At 42.3% G+C, this 13780-nt stretch overlaps 1 protein-coding gene across 3 annotated transcripts in view; it reads right to left on the minus strand.

Annotated features, from left to right (window-relative positions):
* LOC145396108 (serine/threonine-protein kinase DCLK1-like) overlaps window positions 1–13780 on the minus strand; it is a 276644-nt gene that overhangs the window by 11176 nt on the left and 251688 nt on the right. For 2 of the 3 annotated variants that reach the window (XM_080269582.1, XM_080269581.1), the window contains exon 11: window positions 5148–5258. In XM_080269582.1, the coding sequence (XP_080125708.1) occupies window positions 5148–5258 (111 nt within the window). Of the gene's footprint in view, window positions 1–581; window positions 800–5147; window positions 5259–13780 lie in introns of those variants that run through there. The other variant, XM_080269583.1, reaches the window with a different exon arrangement.

Below are 13780 nucleotides of genomic sequence, written 5' to 3' on the forward strand. Positions count from 1 at the left end.
ATGGTGCAATGTGGTCAGGGTTAGACAAAAGTTCAGAGTCACTAGCACACAGCGCTCCTGTCGCAATCATGAGACAACTGCTAGTTGGTGCGCTATTTACAAAGTTCGGTTTCTTTTTAGACAGACACTGTACAAGTTGTGAGGATTACTGTAAGGGATTAGTTTAACACTGGCTGACAATTAATGGCAGAAGCAATATATTCCAAAGTAATATGACAACCCACCTGTTGCAGCAGCATGTCAAGCCCCGGTGTTGGTAGGAGTGTTAGCACCATGTGTTACTGTTAGCTGTCTGACCTGCCATCTTTCTCCAGCCAGTAATATTATTAAGGGTTTTACAATTTAAGTATTCTAGAAGAGGTATCAGAGAATGATGGCATAAACTAATTTAGGTTAAATAGATCATTAGACTATTAATTGGAATTGACTAGGAGTGTACACTGTTCTTGTAAACAAAATGTAATGATCAAGTTGAAACATTACAAAATTAGCTTGCCTCACTTTGTTTAAAAAAAAAAAAAAAAAAAAAAAAAAAAAAAAAAAAGGCTACATGAGCAATATGTGGATAAAAAATCAATAACAAATTAAATAATCTGTATTGTAACCTTAAGAGAACACTATGAAACATGAGCACTGAAGGGAATACTGCAATGAAAACTAAACATGACTGAGAAGTGTGGCTGTGGTGTTGGTGTGGTCAGTAGCCCTGCTTCCATTAGCATTATCCTGCTTCCTTGCCTGCCAGCCGCCCACTGTACTATAGCACCTCTACTGAGTGCAGGCAGGGGGTGGACTCAGCCTGTGCCCGACACCATGGAGACAAACATAAATAAGTCACAGCAAAAATACATCACATCAAAACATAAAAATCAACTCTCCTCCACTAGCACCAACTGCTGTGCCAACAACTTTCTTCAATTAACACTGCCTCATATTATTTCAAAGCAAAAGAGGAAGTACCCCAGTCTTTATTTAACACCTTCATTTTTCATTAGTTGGGTATTTTCTTGGAAATTTATATGTTAATGTCATCATCACCATCCCAACCTTGGCTCCCATCTAAAAGGCTGAGCTGAAGTTTCATCCAGATAACTCAGGGTCACTTTGGATTTAGGATTTAAAGTCCCACCATACCTTTTTTAAATTATCATTCATTTTTATGGATACACTGTGGCTGAGCAAATATAAAAGTGGGATAAATATATACAGTACAAAGACATAAGTACAATTACAGTATGGTACAGTACACACACATACACCTCTCCACTGCATAAACATTGTCACAAGTCATCTTCCACTTTCTGTGACAAAAGAACAGGGAAAGATTGTGTATGAGGATTGCATAATTATACAATACTGTATCTCATTCATGCTGCCACACAGCACATTCAGCAATGTTTGTGTGACCATGGGAAATTAGATTAAGGTGATGAATTGCTGCTTTGAAAAAGGCCTTCTGGAAATGGACTATTTTTGTAGGAAACTACAGCCAAGACAAAAAACTGTAGACTGGGTTCCTCTGTGCTCTAAGCTATCTTTGGCAATGTTAATAAGAACAGTGTTACACAGCTGTCAGATCTGTAGCAAATCCATACCAATGATGGGATTAATGGAGGGAAAAACAAAACTATAATCAAATCATCATTAGGTGGGGAAGTAATCTGTTGGGATTTATGTGAAATTATACTGTACAAGAAATAATACACAGAGCTACTGAAAATCACAGAATGACATGCTTCTAAATGACACATACTGTACTGTGTTTCTCACCTTACTGATGCAGTCTACTAAAAATCACACTACCAGTAACAATATCTAAGTGCACAGTCAGATGGAGAACACTGTACAATTCAGACAAAAATCCAGCTATGAAGATTTTACTCCTCACTACTATCCATCATCATCTCTGAAACCTTTCTCCCAACGAAGGATGAACATAACCTGCTTCCAGACTTCCTGGTTATGGCCCCCCCCCCCTCTCTCTCTCTCTCTCTCTCTCTCTCTCTCACCAACATACTGTTCCACTGTTTTCTTCCATAACGTGTATGGTCTTCATCTTTTAACATCACTGGCAATCTTACTTTCAGGAGCTTTGTTTGGTATTAAATCTATGGCCATTCTGTGGATATGTTTTTGCTGTTTCTGCAAGTGTTTCTTTATCCATTAAGCAGTTCCATTCCTGCAGTCACTTTTTCCATAGCACAGTAGTTGTCATCATCATTATTATCATCATCCAACCCTACATTTCCCCATGAGAAGCATAGGAGCCCAGGGCTAGGCAAGTTGGTCCTGACATTTAAGATGAGAGTGACCAGTCTCACTCATCCCTGAGTGGCATTACATGAGCAATAACTCCAACCACCCCTTGGATATAAACCTTCACCAGCTCAATCCAATTGCAGCGCCTTAATTACCCACTAAACCACCAGGCGCCATAATTTGGTTATATGGTTATCACCCAGGGTAGTAAATAGTTTCCTGGTGTACAGGACACCATTTGGCTTGTCATTCAGTGTAGAGTCACCAATCAGAAGCAACAGGAAAGAATGAAGGAAAGAAAGACAGAAGAGGAACGAGGGAAAGAAGGAAGGAGAGGAAAGGGCAGACACCTGAGGGCATCACTACACTGAGTGAGTGGATGGTAGGCCTCCCCACCTACCACAGTAGTTGTAAATGTCCTTATTTCTTATACCATCCAACCTGCTTATGCCTGAAGCTGTACCGTAACGTAATCTCTAAACCTGTAACCCTGAGATGTTCTCAGTCATTAACTAGCTCATATGCAAGTCAAATGCAATATAACCCAACTCATTATCAACTTTAAATTCATTTACTTGCTTCTACCTAGGAAAAGGCCAACAGGGGATGGCTATAGAAGAAATGACCTCAAGCTACTTTTGTCCTTCAATGGTTCTCATATATCTAACAACAATGCCACTTGCTTTAGCTTCTCTCTTACTAATGCATTGTTCAGCTGTCTTTAAAAACTCTTCTTCCTATATTACCTCACTTTCAAGTGTATGCATTCAATCCAAATGCAATGCTGGAATATGTCCTTCCACCTCTAATTATTTTTCTATACCCAATCAGTACCAATGCCCCTCCATCTAAAAATCTTTCTCTTTTAAATTCATAAACCACCTCTCTTGCTAATCAGTAATGAGCCCTTTGTGAGAGCGTGACAAGCGAACGAGAGTTTGTACATACAGCTATCATCATAACTTCATCTTCATGTAAACTTTCAGTACATCTGGTGAGGTAACCGAACAATAACAGAAGAATACTTAAGCTAAAATATTTACTCTCTCATGCTTTCTATCTGGAAGTGCATATAGCGAAGCACCGTAGCATTTATCAAACTCACTATTCACTCACTCAATGTAGTGCTGCTTTGGGTGTCTGCCCTTTCCTCTCTTCCTTCCTCTCCTCTTCTGTCTTTCTTTCCATCATCCTTTCCTCGTCCTTCTGCCTACGAGTGACTTTACACTCCCTCTTCTGACTTTCCTTCATTCTTTCCTCTTCCTTCTGCCTATAAGTGACTCTACACTGAGTGACAAGCCAAATGGTTTCCTGTAGCTACACCAGGAAACCATTTACTACACTAGGTGGTAACCATATAACCAAATTATGGCACCAGGTGGTTTAGTGGGTAATTAAGGTGCTACAATCAGATTGGGCCAGTGCAGATTTATATCCAAGGGGTGGTTGGGGTATATTGCTCACATAAAGCCACTCAGGGATGAGTGAGGATGGTCACTCTCATCTAACTGTCAGGGCTAACTTGCCTAGCCCCGGGCTCCTACACTCCTCACGGGGCAACACAGGATTGGATAACGGATGGATGGCAATGTTCAATTCTCTGTCCCCAACTTGCCGCATCAACAAACTGCATCAATAAACAAAGGCTGTTGATTGACTGATAAAACCCAGAAATGAGGCAATTACCCTAGCTGAATTCACTCCCTGAACACAGATAAAAAGTTCATGTAAAATTATGAGCGTAATATCCAATATTAAATTGTCAGAATTCAGGCAAGAAAACATGGTGTTACAAAAGGAAATCTTTCTTTATTTCATAATGAAGCATGTCGATTGAAGCCCTCAGAACATTCCCTTGGAAAGCTGGGATTCAAAGGGGTTTCATTGGTCTCATGAGTAAGTATATACCTAAAAACAAAATTTATTTTACCTACTACCTGCTGAAAGAACTTCGACTCTATCACACATAGTAGAAAAGTTATTAGCCTCTGAAAACCACTGTGGTCGGGCCATGTCGTGTCAGGCCGCTCATTTCTAAGCTGAACATACAGCAAACCGCTTCGCTCCCTCGCTCATAATAACTGTAGCTGTTCTGAAGAAAGTTATTTCTTCACTCAGATGCCCTGATGATTCTTTCTTTGTCTACCCAGGTTTTAGTCCCAACAACAGTGTTGGAGGTATCTAACTCTGGCACACAACTTCTTTAACCTGTTTAACTTGCCTTTCAGAACCCCTTTCAAGCTTTCTAATTTAACTTGGCTTTCAGAAACCTTTCAAGTTTTCCACATTCTTTTATTTGATGATGATATATTACTAATTTCAATTCTCCCACTACATTTGGATCTATTTGTAAAATGCCAGCTCAACAAAGCTGGCACATAGATCATGTCCTATTATCTATGTGGTAACTCATTACAAGCAGTAAAAAGTGATACCTAATGCTTGTTATAAATCCACTAACCTACAATCAGTAATGCCACAAATGGTTTCTCGGTGAAATTTTAGCTTACCTTGCACTGCAAACACAAAGAATAAGATATGCGTACTATAAAAAAATCAGTCCCAATGAACAAACATACTATGATACTGAACACAATCATTATAATGAAATTAGGGAGACAATGTTTATGTAAAACATATAATGGAAAGGTAGGATAATAGCTAAAGGTAACCAGTGAGATGCTAACAACCAAAACAATGCCAAAGACTGATGTGATACCCAATGGGCACTTACAGCCATTACGGTGATGCCTGTCACACTGTGCTGTCATCCTGTTGTGGGTATGACCTAATTGACACAGAAGGAAATAACAGTTGAATAATATCAATAAGACAAAAAAACAATGTACAATAGCATGATGAATAACAAGAGTCAAGCAAGCACTTACAGCCATTAAAGTGATGCCTGCTGTCTTGTGCTGAGGACCATTTGTGTCAAAGTGAATACCCAGCTTATGTGACACTCGCAGGTGGAGGTTGCGATCCAAGGCTTCACCATCCTGAGGCGTGGGGAAAATAAGTGGTCAGTTGCTTACAAATGGGAAAGCTTTAGTACAGCATCATATTCAAGCTAATATATCTATCTATCTATCTATCTATTGTCAGACACTATAACCCAGCAAGGGGTGGCCATTTGTCTTTGAGTTTGTTGTTTTATGGGAAGGGGCACTAACCCTCCACCAACCCACTTGTTGACTCATAGGGAAAACGTATGGGTTGGTTATATGGTTACTACCCAGTGTTATAAATGGTTTCCTGGCTTACAGGAAACCATTAGCCTTATCTCTCTAAGTAAAGCCACCTGAAAAAGAAAGAAGAGTATGAAAAGTGACAGGAATGATGGGAGAAACAGGAAGAGAGGGAGCAGACAAAGAAAAAGAATGATAAAGGTGACGAAAGAAGTATGGACACTACATCAAGTGAGTGGATGATGGTCACCACCACCTAACACCAATTCAAGCTAATGCCAGACAATTATATTCATGTCAGGGTGAGTCGCAGGAGCCTGAGAGTGTTCATTGTCACTATTTACCCTGTCATGTCAGATTAACTACAGTATTGTACAGTGATACCTTGATAATAACACAACTGGTTATATTGGTTTCTGTTACTACATGAGAAGAAAATCTGCACTCTGCTGTTATGGCGAATTTTCGGCTAAAAAAAAAAATCCATCCATCCATCATCCAATCCTATGTTGCCCCATGAGGAGTGTAGGAGCCCTGGGCTAGGCAAGTTGGTCCTGACATAGATGAGAGTGACCAGCCTCACTCATCTCTGAGTGGCATTACGTGAGCAATAAACCCCAATCACCCCTTGGATATAAACCTTCACCAGCTCAATCTAATTGGAGTGCCGTAATTGCCCACACAACCACCAGGCGCCAAAATCTGGTTACGTGGTCACCACCCAGCGTAGTAAATGGTATCCTGGTGTACAGGAAACCATTTGGCTTGTCACTCAGTGTAGAGTCACCCACAGGCAGAAGGAAGAGGAGAGAATGTAGGAAAGAAAGACAGAAGAGGGAGTGTAAAGTCACCCGTAGGCAGAAGGACATGCTGATATTTTTAATCATACAAACTGTAATGGTCTTTTTTGCGCTTCATAACCTTGTAAGATATTAATATCAATATCGATAAAATAGTCAAATAATTTTAAAAGCACAGGAGCAGTACAGTATACAAGTGATGTTGGATAACCAGCTTTTGTTTACAACCAAGCCAGCCACTGAAGGTCACACACGTTTACATTAGTTTAAGCAACAAAAATACCTTACTGAATCACTTCCTGTTCTCCCTGGCTGTTTTCTAAATTATCCTAATCATTTTTAAGGCAATAAATGATTGTTTATTGATGATTTTGCTTTCCCCTGTTGTTTATATCCATGTTCATCCCAATTCACTCATGTCTGTTTACCAAGCATAATGGGAGACTTTCTAAACCCTACTCAAATCTAATGAAATTTATTATTACCAGCCTAACCTTACATATTCATATCCTAGCCTTACCTAACCTAAACAAACATTATAACCTAACTATCTATCTATATACCGAGGCTGCTTCCCCCAAGGAAAGGGAGGTAGCCGAGACAGGACGACACACTCCCCATTTACTCATCCATTCAAACACATTCATTCGCATCTTAGCCCCAAAGGGGAGAACGGACAGATCCTCACCGCACCACACCGCACAAGGGTCAACTGCGCAATGCAATCAGTGACATCCGCAGCAGGGCCCGACAGCAGAACTGGTTTACCCCTGCCACATCATAACAGACCCATCCTCTTACCCACACCTGACCTGACTAGCTGATCAGACCAAATGTGGGAGAATATCCCCTCAGGGCTGTGTCATCACCTATTCATTCACAATTTCTCTCCATTTATTTCTGTCATGCACAGCCACTCTTCCTTGCTCAACAGACATCCCTCTCGCATCCAGCGCTCTCTTCACACTGTCCATCCATCCTATTCGTGGTCTTCCTCTCAATCTTACACCTCTCACATCAGATCTAGTTATATTTTTCACCAATCGCTCATTATCCATTCTCTCCATATGCCCAAACCATCGCAACACCCTCTGCTCAACTCTACCAACCATCTCCCAAACAACTCCAGTTCTCCTTCTCACTTCACCATTTCGCACTCGATCCATACGCGTCACTCCACACATACTCCTCAGACACCTCATCTCCATTACATTCAAACTTTTCCTCTCTGCTACACCTACAGTATATTCCATGTTTCAGCCCCATATAACGCAGTCGTTACCACAACACCCTCATACAGCCTTCTCTTTACATCCATTCTAAGCGAACGACATCTAAACACTTTTTTCATTCCTCCCAGCACCTTTCCTACTTCATTTATTCTAAACTTCACATCTGCATCTATTCTTCCATTCACAGCAACATGTGACCCTAGATATTTAAAACACTCTACCTCCCCAAGCAACTCGCCATTCAAAACTATATTCATCCCCCAACCATCAACCAACCTCGTACATTTCATCACTTTACTCTTATTCTCATTTACTTTCAATTTCCTCCTTTCACACACCCTTCCAAACCCCTCTACCAACTGTCTCAATCTCTCCTCTGAATCAGCCACCAGTGCAGTATCATCTGCAAACAGCAGCTGCTTCAGATTCCACTCTCCACCATCAACATTCATCAGACTCAGACCTCCACCTAAAGCTCTTGCATTATAACTCTTGCATTATAACCTAACGCAACCATAAATAAAAACCTAACCACACTCAACCAAACCTAACCAAACCTAATCTAACTTAGCCTAGCCCAACCTAACCTAGCTGAACCAAACTCAATCTACACTAACTTTACTTATCCATAACCTCACTCAATCTAACCAAACCTAACCAAAGGTAACTTAACCAAAAGTGCCAAAATAGCATAAAATTGGTTAGGTTAGGTTAGGATGATAACTTTGCTGTAAATCATTTATAATGAAATTGCTTATTTAAAGTGTAAATACGCAAACATACAAATTTTTCACTGCTGCCTTACATTCACTAGCAGGCAATCAGCTGATCTGTTAACAACTTACCAATGAGCTTGGCATGGTGCAATCACTCAGTGCACCATGTGTGTGTATATATATTTAACCCACTGAATGCTTAGTTTACTGACTGTCTTTGAGACACTCATCTAAAGTCTATCTATCTATCTATCTATCTATAGCCCGACGCCCTAATCCCGCAAAGGGTGGCCGCAGACAAAACGCCTCTAAGTCGCTCTGTCACCCACCATTTGACTACCCTCCCCCCGACTCACCCCCCCCTCCCTCATATACCTCTCTACTCCATCCCTCCACCTCATCCTCGGTCTACCCCTCCCTCTCCCTCCCTCCACCTCACCTACACACACCCTCTTAGTCAGTCTTTCACTCTCCATTCTCTTCACATGTCCAAACCACCTCAGTGTATTTCTCCTAATCTTCTCAACCACATCCACATCCACCCCACAACGTTCCTTCACTTTTTCATTCGTCAACCTGTCCCTCCACGTCACTCCACATGCTCCTCTCAAGTAACTCATTTCCACTGCTCTCACTCTTGACTTGTTCCCCTCTTGCAAGGTCCACGCCTCACTTCCATACGTCAGGGTAGGGATCACAATATTATCATGCAGTGACTTCTTAACTTCCATACTCATCTCCCTATTTCTCATCACTGCTTTCAGTGTACCAACAACCTTCCTTCCCTGCTGTACCCTTTCATGCACTTCATTCCCCAAAGTTCCATCCTTACTCATCACACTACCCAAGTACTTGAATGCACTCACATTCTCCATATCCTCACCATCCAACCTCACTGCACACTCTGTGACTTCATTCCCTCAAACACCATAACTTTACTTTTGTTTACATTAACTTTCAGATTCCTCCTCCTACTCACTGTCCCAAATTCATTCACCAAACCTTGCAACTCCCACTCATTTTCACTCAACAATACTGTATCATCAGCAAACAGCAACACCAGAATCTTCCAAATCTCACCCTCATTCATTAGAGCCACCCCCACATCCGCTGCCCTACCTTGCACCTCCTTTACAACCCCATCCATGTATATATTAAACAGCCATGGAGACATCACACAACCCTGTTTCAGTCCCACATTGAGATCAAAGAACTCACCTCACCATCCACTCGCACTGTAGCCTTAGCTCCTTCGTACATACTCTTCACAGCACTCAACAATTTCCCCTCCACTCCATATATTCTTAATACCTTTCACATACCTTGCCTGTCTATTCTGTCATAAGCTTTTTCCAAGTCCATGAAGGCAGCATACACTTTCTTTCCCTTCTCTAGATACTTCTCCACTAAACATCTTAGAACAAATATCTGATCTACACACCCTTTTCCCTTCCTAAATCCCCCTTGTTCTTCTCCAACTAGCCCCTCTCTCATATGCATAATCCTATCAATGAGTATTCTACCATATATTTTACCAGTCACACTAAGAAGTATGTGGTAACCCCTATGGTTACCACATACTTCTCTCTCCCCTTTTCCTTTGTATAAAGGAACAATTATACCTGATTTCCAGTCCTCTGGAACCCTTCCCTCTTCCCAAGCCAATCTACACAACTTCCATATCCACTCCACAACAATCTCACCCCCATACATAAGCATTTCACCACACACTCCATCAATTCCTGGGGCCTTTCCCAACTTAATCTTCTTCACTGCTTCCACTACTTCCGCCCTACTGATCTCTTCCTCCCTCCTCTCATCTCTTCTTCTCCCAGCCATTCCCCAACCACTTATACTCGCACTGCTCTCACTCTCTACATTCAACAAATCCTCAATGTGCTTCTTCCATCTCCTCAATTTCTCTCTCTTCTCCACCAACAATCGATTATTCCTATCTTTCACTCCCCTACTATTTCCCCTTTCACACTGCCTTACTTTCTTTACCTCCTTCCAAAACAATTTCTTACTCTCCCTCCATTTCACACTCAGATTCCTCCCAAACTCTTCATCCACTTTCTTCTTACTCTCCTTCACTAGTCTGTTAACCTCCCTTCTCCTGCTCACATATACCTCTCTCTTCTCTCTCTCATCTTCTCCCCTACCTCTACTCGCTAACCATTCACTATATGCCTTCTTCTTTTGTTCCACAGCTCGTTTCACATCATCATTCCACCATGCTGTCCCTTGCACACCCTTGCATCTCCTCCTCACTCCACAAACCACCTCTCACGCTGCGCCTATCTCCTCCGTGAATATCTTACATACGTCTTCCACCCCTTCCATCTGCTCTAGCTCATACCTTCCCCATCTTTCTTCCACTACGCTCTTATACTCTGTCACTTTCTCACTATCGTGCAATTTCTCCACTCTTCTCACAGAAGCTGCTTCCTCCTGTCTTCCCCTTCGTCTCCTCAACCACTTTCTTTGCAGCTCTACCTTGGCCATCACTAAGTGATGGTCCTAGACTCCATTCCCCCACCCTGTCCACACTCTTGCATCCAACACTTGTCTTCTCATTCGTTCATCCACACACATGTAGTCTATCATTGCCTTTCGTTCAACAAATTCACCATCCATCCTCCTCATTACTCTCCATGTATACCGGTGGATCACCTTATGACGAAAGTAGGTGTTGGCTATTGCCAACCCCTTACAAACACAGATGTCCACCAAAGCACTACCATTCCCATCTACTTCAGCTGGCACACCCCACTGACCAACCACTCCATCCACTCATACATTCCCAACTTTGCCATTCATGTCTCCAATCAACAGCACTCTCTCGCTCCTCTCAAACTTGTCCATACATGCTTCTACTCTCGCCCAAAACTCATCTTTCACTCTTGCCACTCGATCCTCTGTCGGGGCATACACATATACAATCACCTACGCTTGTATCCCTACTTTCATCCTCACCCATACAATCCTTGCACCCACTGTTCCATACTCTCTTATATTCCCCTTCCACTTCTTGCTTATCATCAGACATACTCCCTCTCTTGCCCTCCCATTCTCACTGACTCCCGCACATATACCTAAACCATATTCCCATTCTCTCACCCTTTCACCTTTCCATTTAGTTTCAGTCAATCCACATATATCCACTTTTGCATCCTCAAGCACCTGAACAATCTCTCTCTCTTTCACTTCATCATTCACTCCTCTCACATTCCATGTTCCCACCCTAAGAATGTCCTTTGTCCGTTACTTAGTTGTCAACGCATAGTCCATCCGGGTCCGAGGCGCTTTATTCGCTTCTTTAGTTAGTTCTTTTTACGGGGTGGGGCACTAACCCACCATCAACCCTTTTAGTCGCCTCGTACGACAAGCAGGGATACTGGGGAAGTATTCTTAAGTGCATTACTGAAATTTTAATTACCTTTCCTTCATTCTTTTCTCTTCTTTCTGCCTGTGGGTGACTCTACACTGAGTGACAAGCCAAATGGTTTCCGGTACACCAGGAAACCATTTACTACGCTGGGTGGTAACCATATGACCAAATTATGGCGCCTGGTGGTTTAGTGGGTAATTAAGGCACTCCAATCGGATCTAGCCTGTGTAGGTTTATATCCAAGGGGTGGTTGGGGTTTACTGCTCACATAATGCCACTCAGGGATGAGTGAGGCTGGTCACTCTCATCTTAAATGTTAGGACCAACTTGCCTAGCCCCTGGCTCCTATGCTCTTCATGGGGCAATGTAGGATTGGATGATGGATGAATGGATGGATCAGTAAGGCCATCAAGGGATTCGCTTGTGGCTGTTGGTGGCCTTCATACCAGTCACATCAGCCTGTAGGCCTATCCCAAACTATGACCTTTGTGGTATAGTCCGCAAGGGGATTTATAAAACAATTTTTTTGGGGTGGGGTTGGGGGGAGTGCACATTATATGGTGGGAAGTATGGTACATTTGGTTAAGTTATGAAAATTTAGGTCAGGTTTCGATTAATCAGCACTGATATGGCTTATTTCATGCCAAAAATAGCATTCCAAGGTGACGTTCATCGGTCTTCGGTACAAGACAAGATGGAATCTGTCTTTTTGGTGCCACTGGGTACTATATAACACTGTTTACCACCATAAAAATATCACAAGAAGAATAAGCAGTGAGCCAGTAAGGTCTTGGTGCTGCTTAAACTATAGGCATTTTATTTTATGAAGGCAGTTTGGGTGGGGCAACCTGGGAGCTCACACCACTAGCTCAGTTGCCACATTGCCACCACATGTGCTCCCCTCTCTCTCTTTCTCTCTAATATATTAACTACTAATTTTATTTTCTTTATTTTTTTCTCTTGTTTCGACAATACTTATTTACATTGTAAATAATTTCTTTGGCTTGACTGTGGAGAATGCGAGAATGGATAGATGGGCAAGCTTCCATGGCAGGAGACTGACCGAGTATGACCCGCACACGCATGGCTATACCTTGTGCCACTCCACTTGACAACATTGCAAACGCAAAGCTGACTAGTCTTATGAGATTGATACTGTACTATAGCTTTTTTACTGAATTACACTAATGCAGAGTATTTAAAATTCATTTATAAGTAATTACTAGCTTAAAATAGGGGGGGGAGAGAGAGAGAGAGAGAGAGAGACGTGAGCAGGAGTAATTACTGCAACTGAGCTGGCAGTGTGAGGTCCCAGGTTGCCCCATCCAAACAGCTTTCATAAAATAGAATGCCTATAAACATTAATGGTACCTCAACAAGTCTACAGTTTGGGGCAGGGAAAGTGGCAGGTAGAAGGTCTGATGAGGCACGTGTATCTAGCAACAGATTAATTACTCCCTTTTGTAGCATCTTTTTCATCACTTTCTGTCAACCTGACCACACCTATGTTGTTGCTGGTATTTACCATAACATTATGTACTGCGTTAAGTGGGTCCTAATTGTCATACAAAAGAAAAACTGGGGTCTGAGCTTGAGGTGCCTACGATAATCAGGATAAATCCCATAGGTGCTGTGTACTGTATTCACTGTCATGCAATACCATTACCACATGCCACATGTGATGAGTAAGAATGGAAGTTTTGGGGAAGAAGTGCTTGAAAGGGTACAGCAGGGAAGGAAGGCTGCTGGTTCACTGAAAGCAGTGATGGAAATAGGGAGGTGAGAATGGAAGCTAAGAAGTCACTGCATGATAGTATTGTGACCCCTACCATGACGTATGGAAGCGAGGCGTGGCCCTTGCTAGAAGGGAACAAGTCAAGAGTGAGAGCAGTGGAAATGAGTTACCTGAGAGGAGCATGTGGAGTGACATGGAGGGACAGGTTGACGAATAAGGAAGTGAAGGAACGTTGTCGGGTGGATGTGGATGTGGTTGAGAAGATTAGGAGAAATACTTTGAGGTGGTTTGAACATGTGGAGAGAATGGAGAGTGAAAGACTGACTAAGAGGGTGTATGTAGGTGAAGTGGAGGGAGGGAGAGAGAACGAGAGACCGACGATGAGGTGGAGGAATGGAGTTGAGACATATATGAGGGAGGGGGGGTAGTGAGTTGGGGGGAGGGAAGTCAAATGGTGGG

The sequence above is a fragment of the Coenobita brevimanus genome, chromosome 34 (assembly GCF_032717465.1).
Source record: "Coenobita brevimanus isolate Jiangsu-jjx chromosome 34, ASM3271746v2, whole genome shotgun sequence".
NCBI lineage: Eukaryota > Metazoa > Arthropoda > Malacostraca > Decapoda > Coenobitidae > Coenobita > Coenobita brevimanus.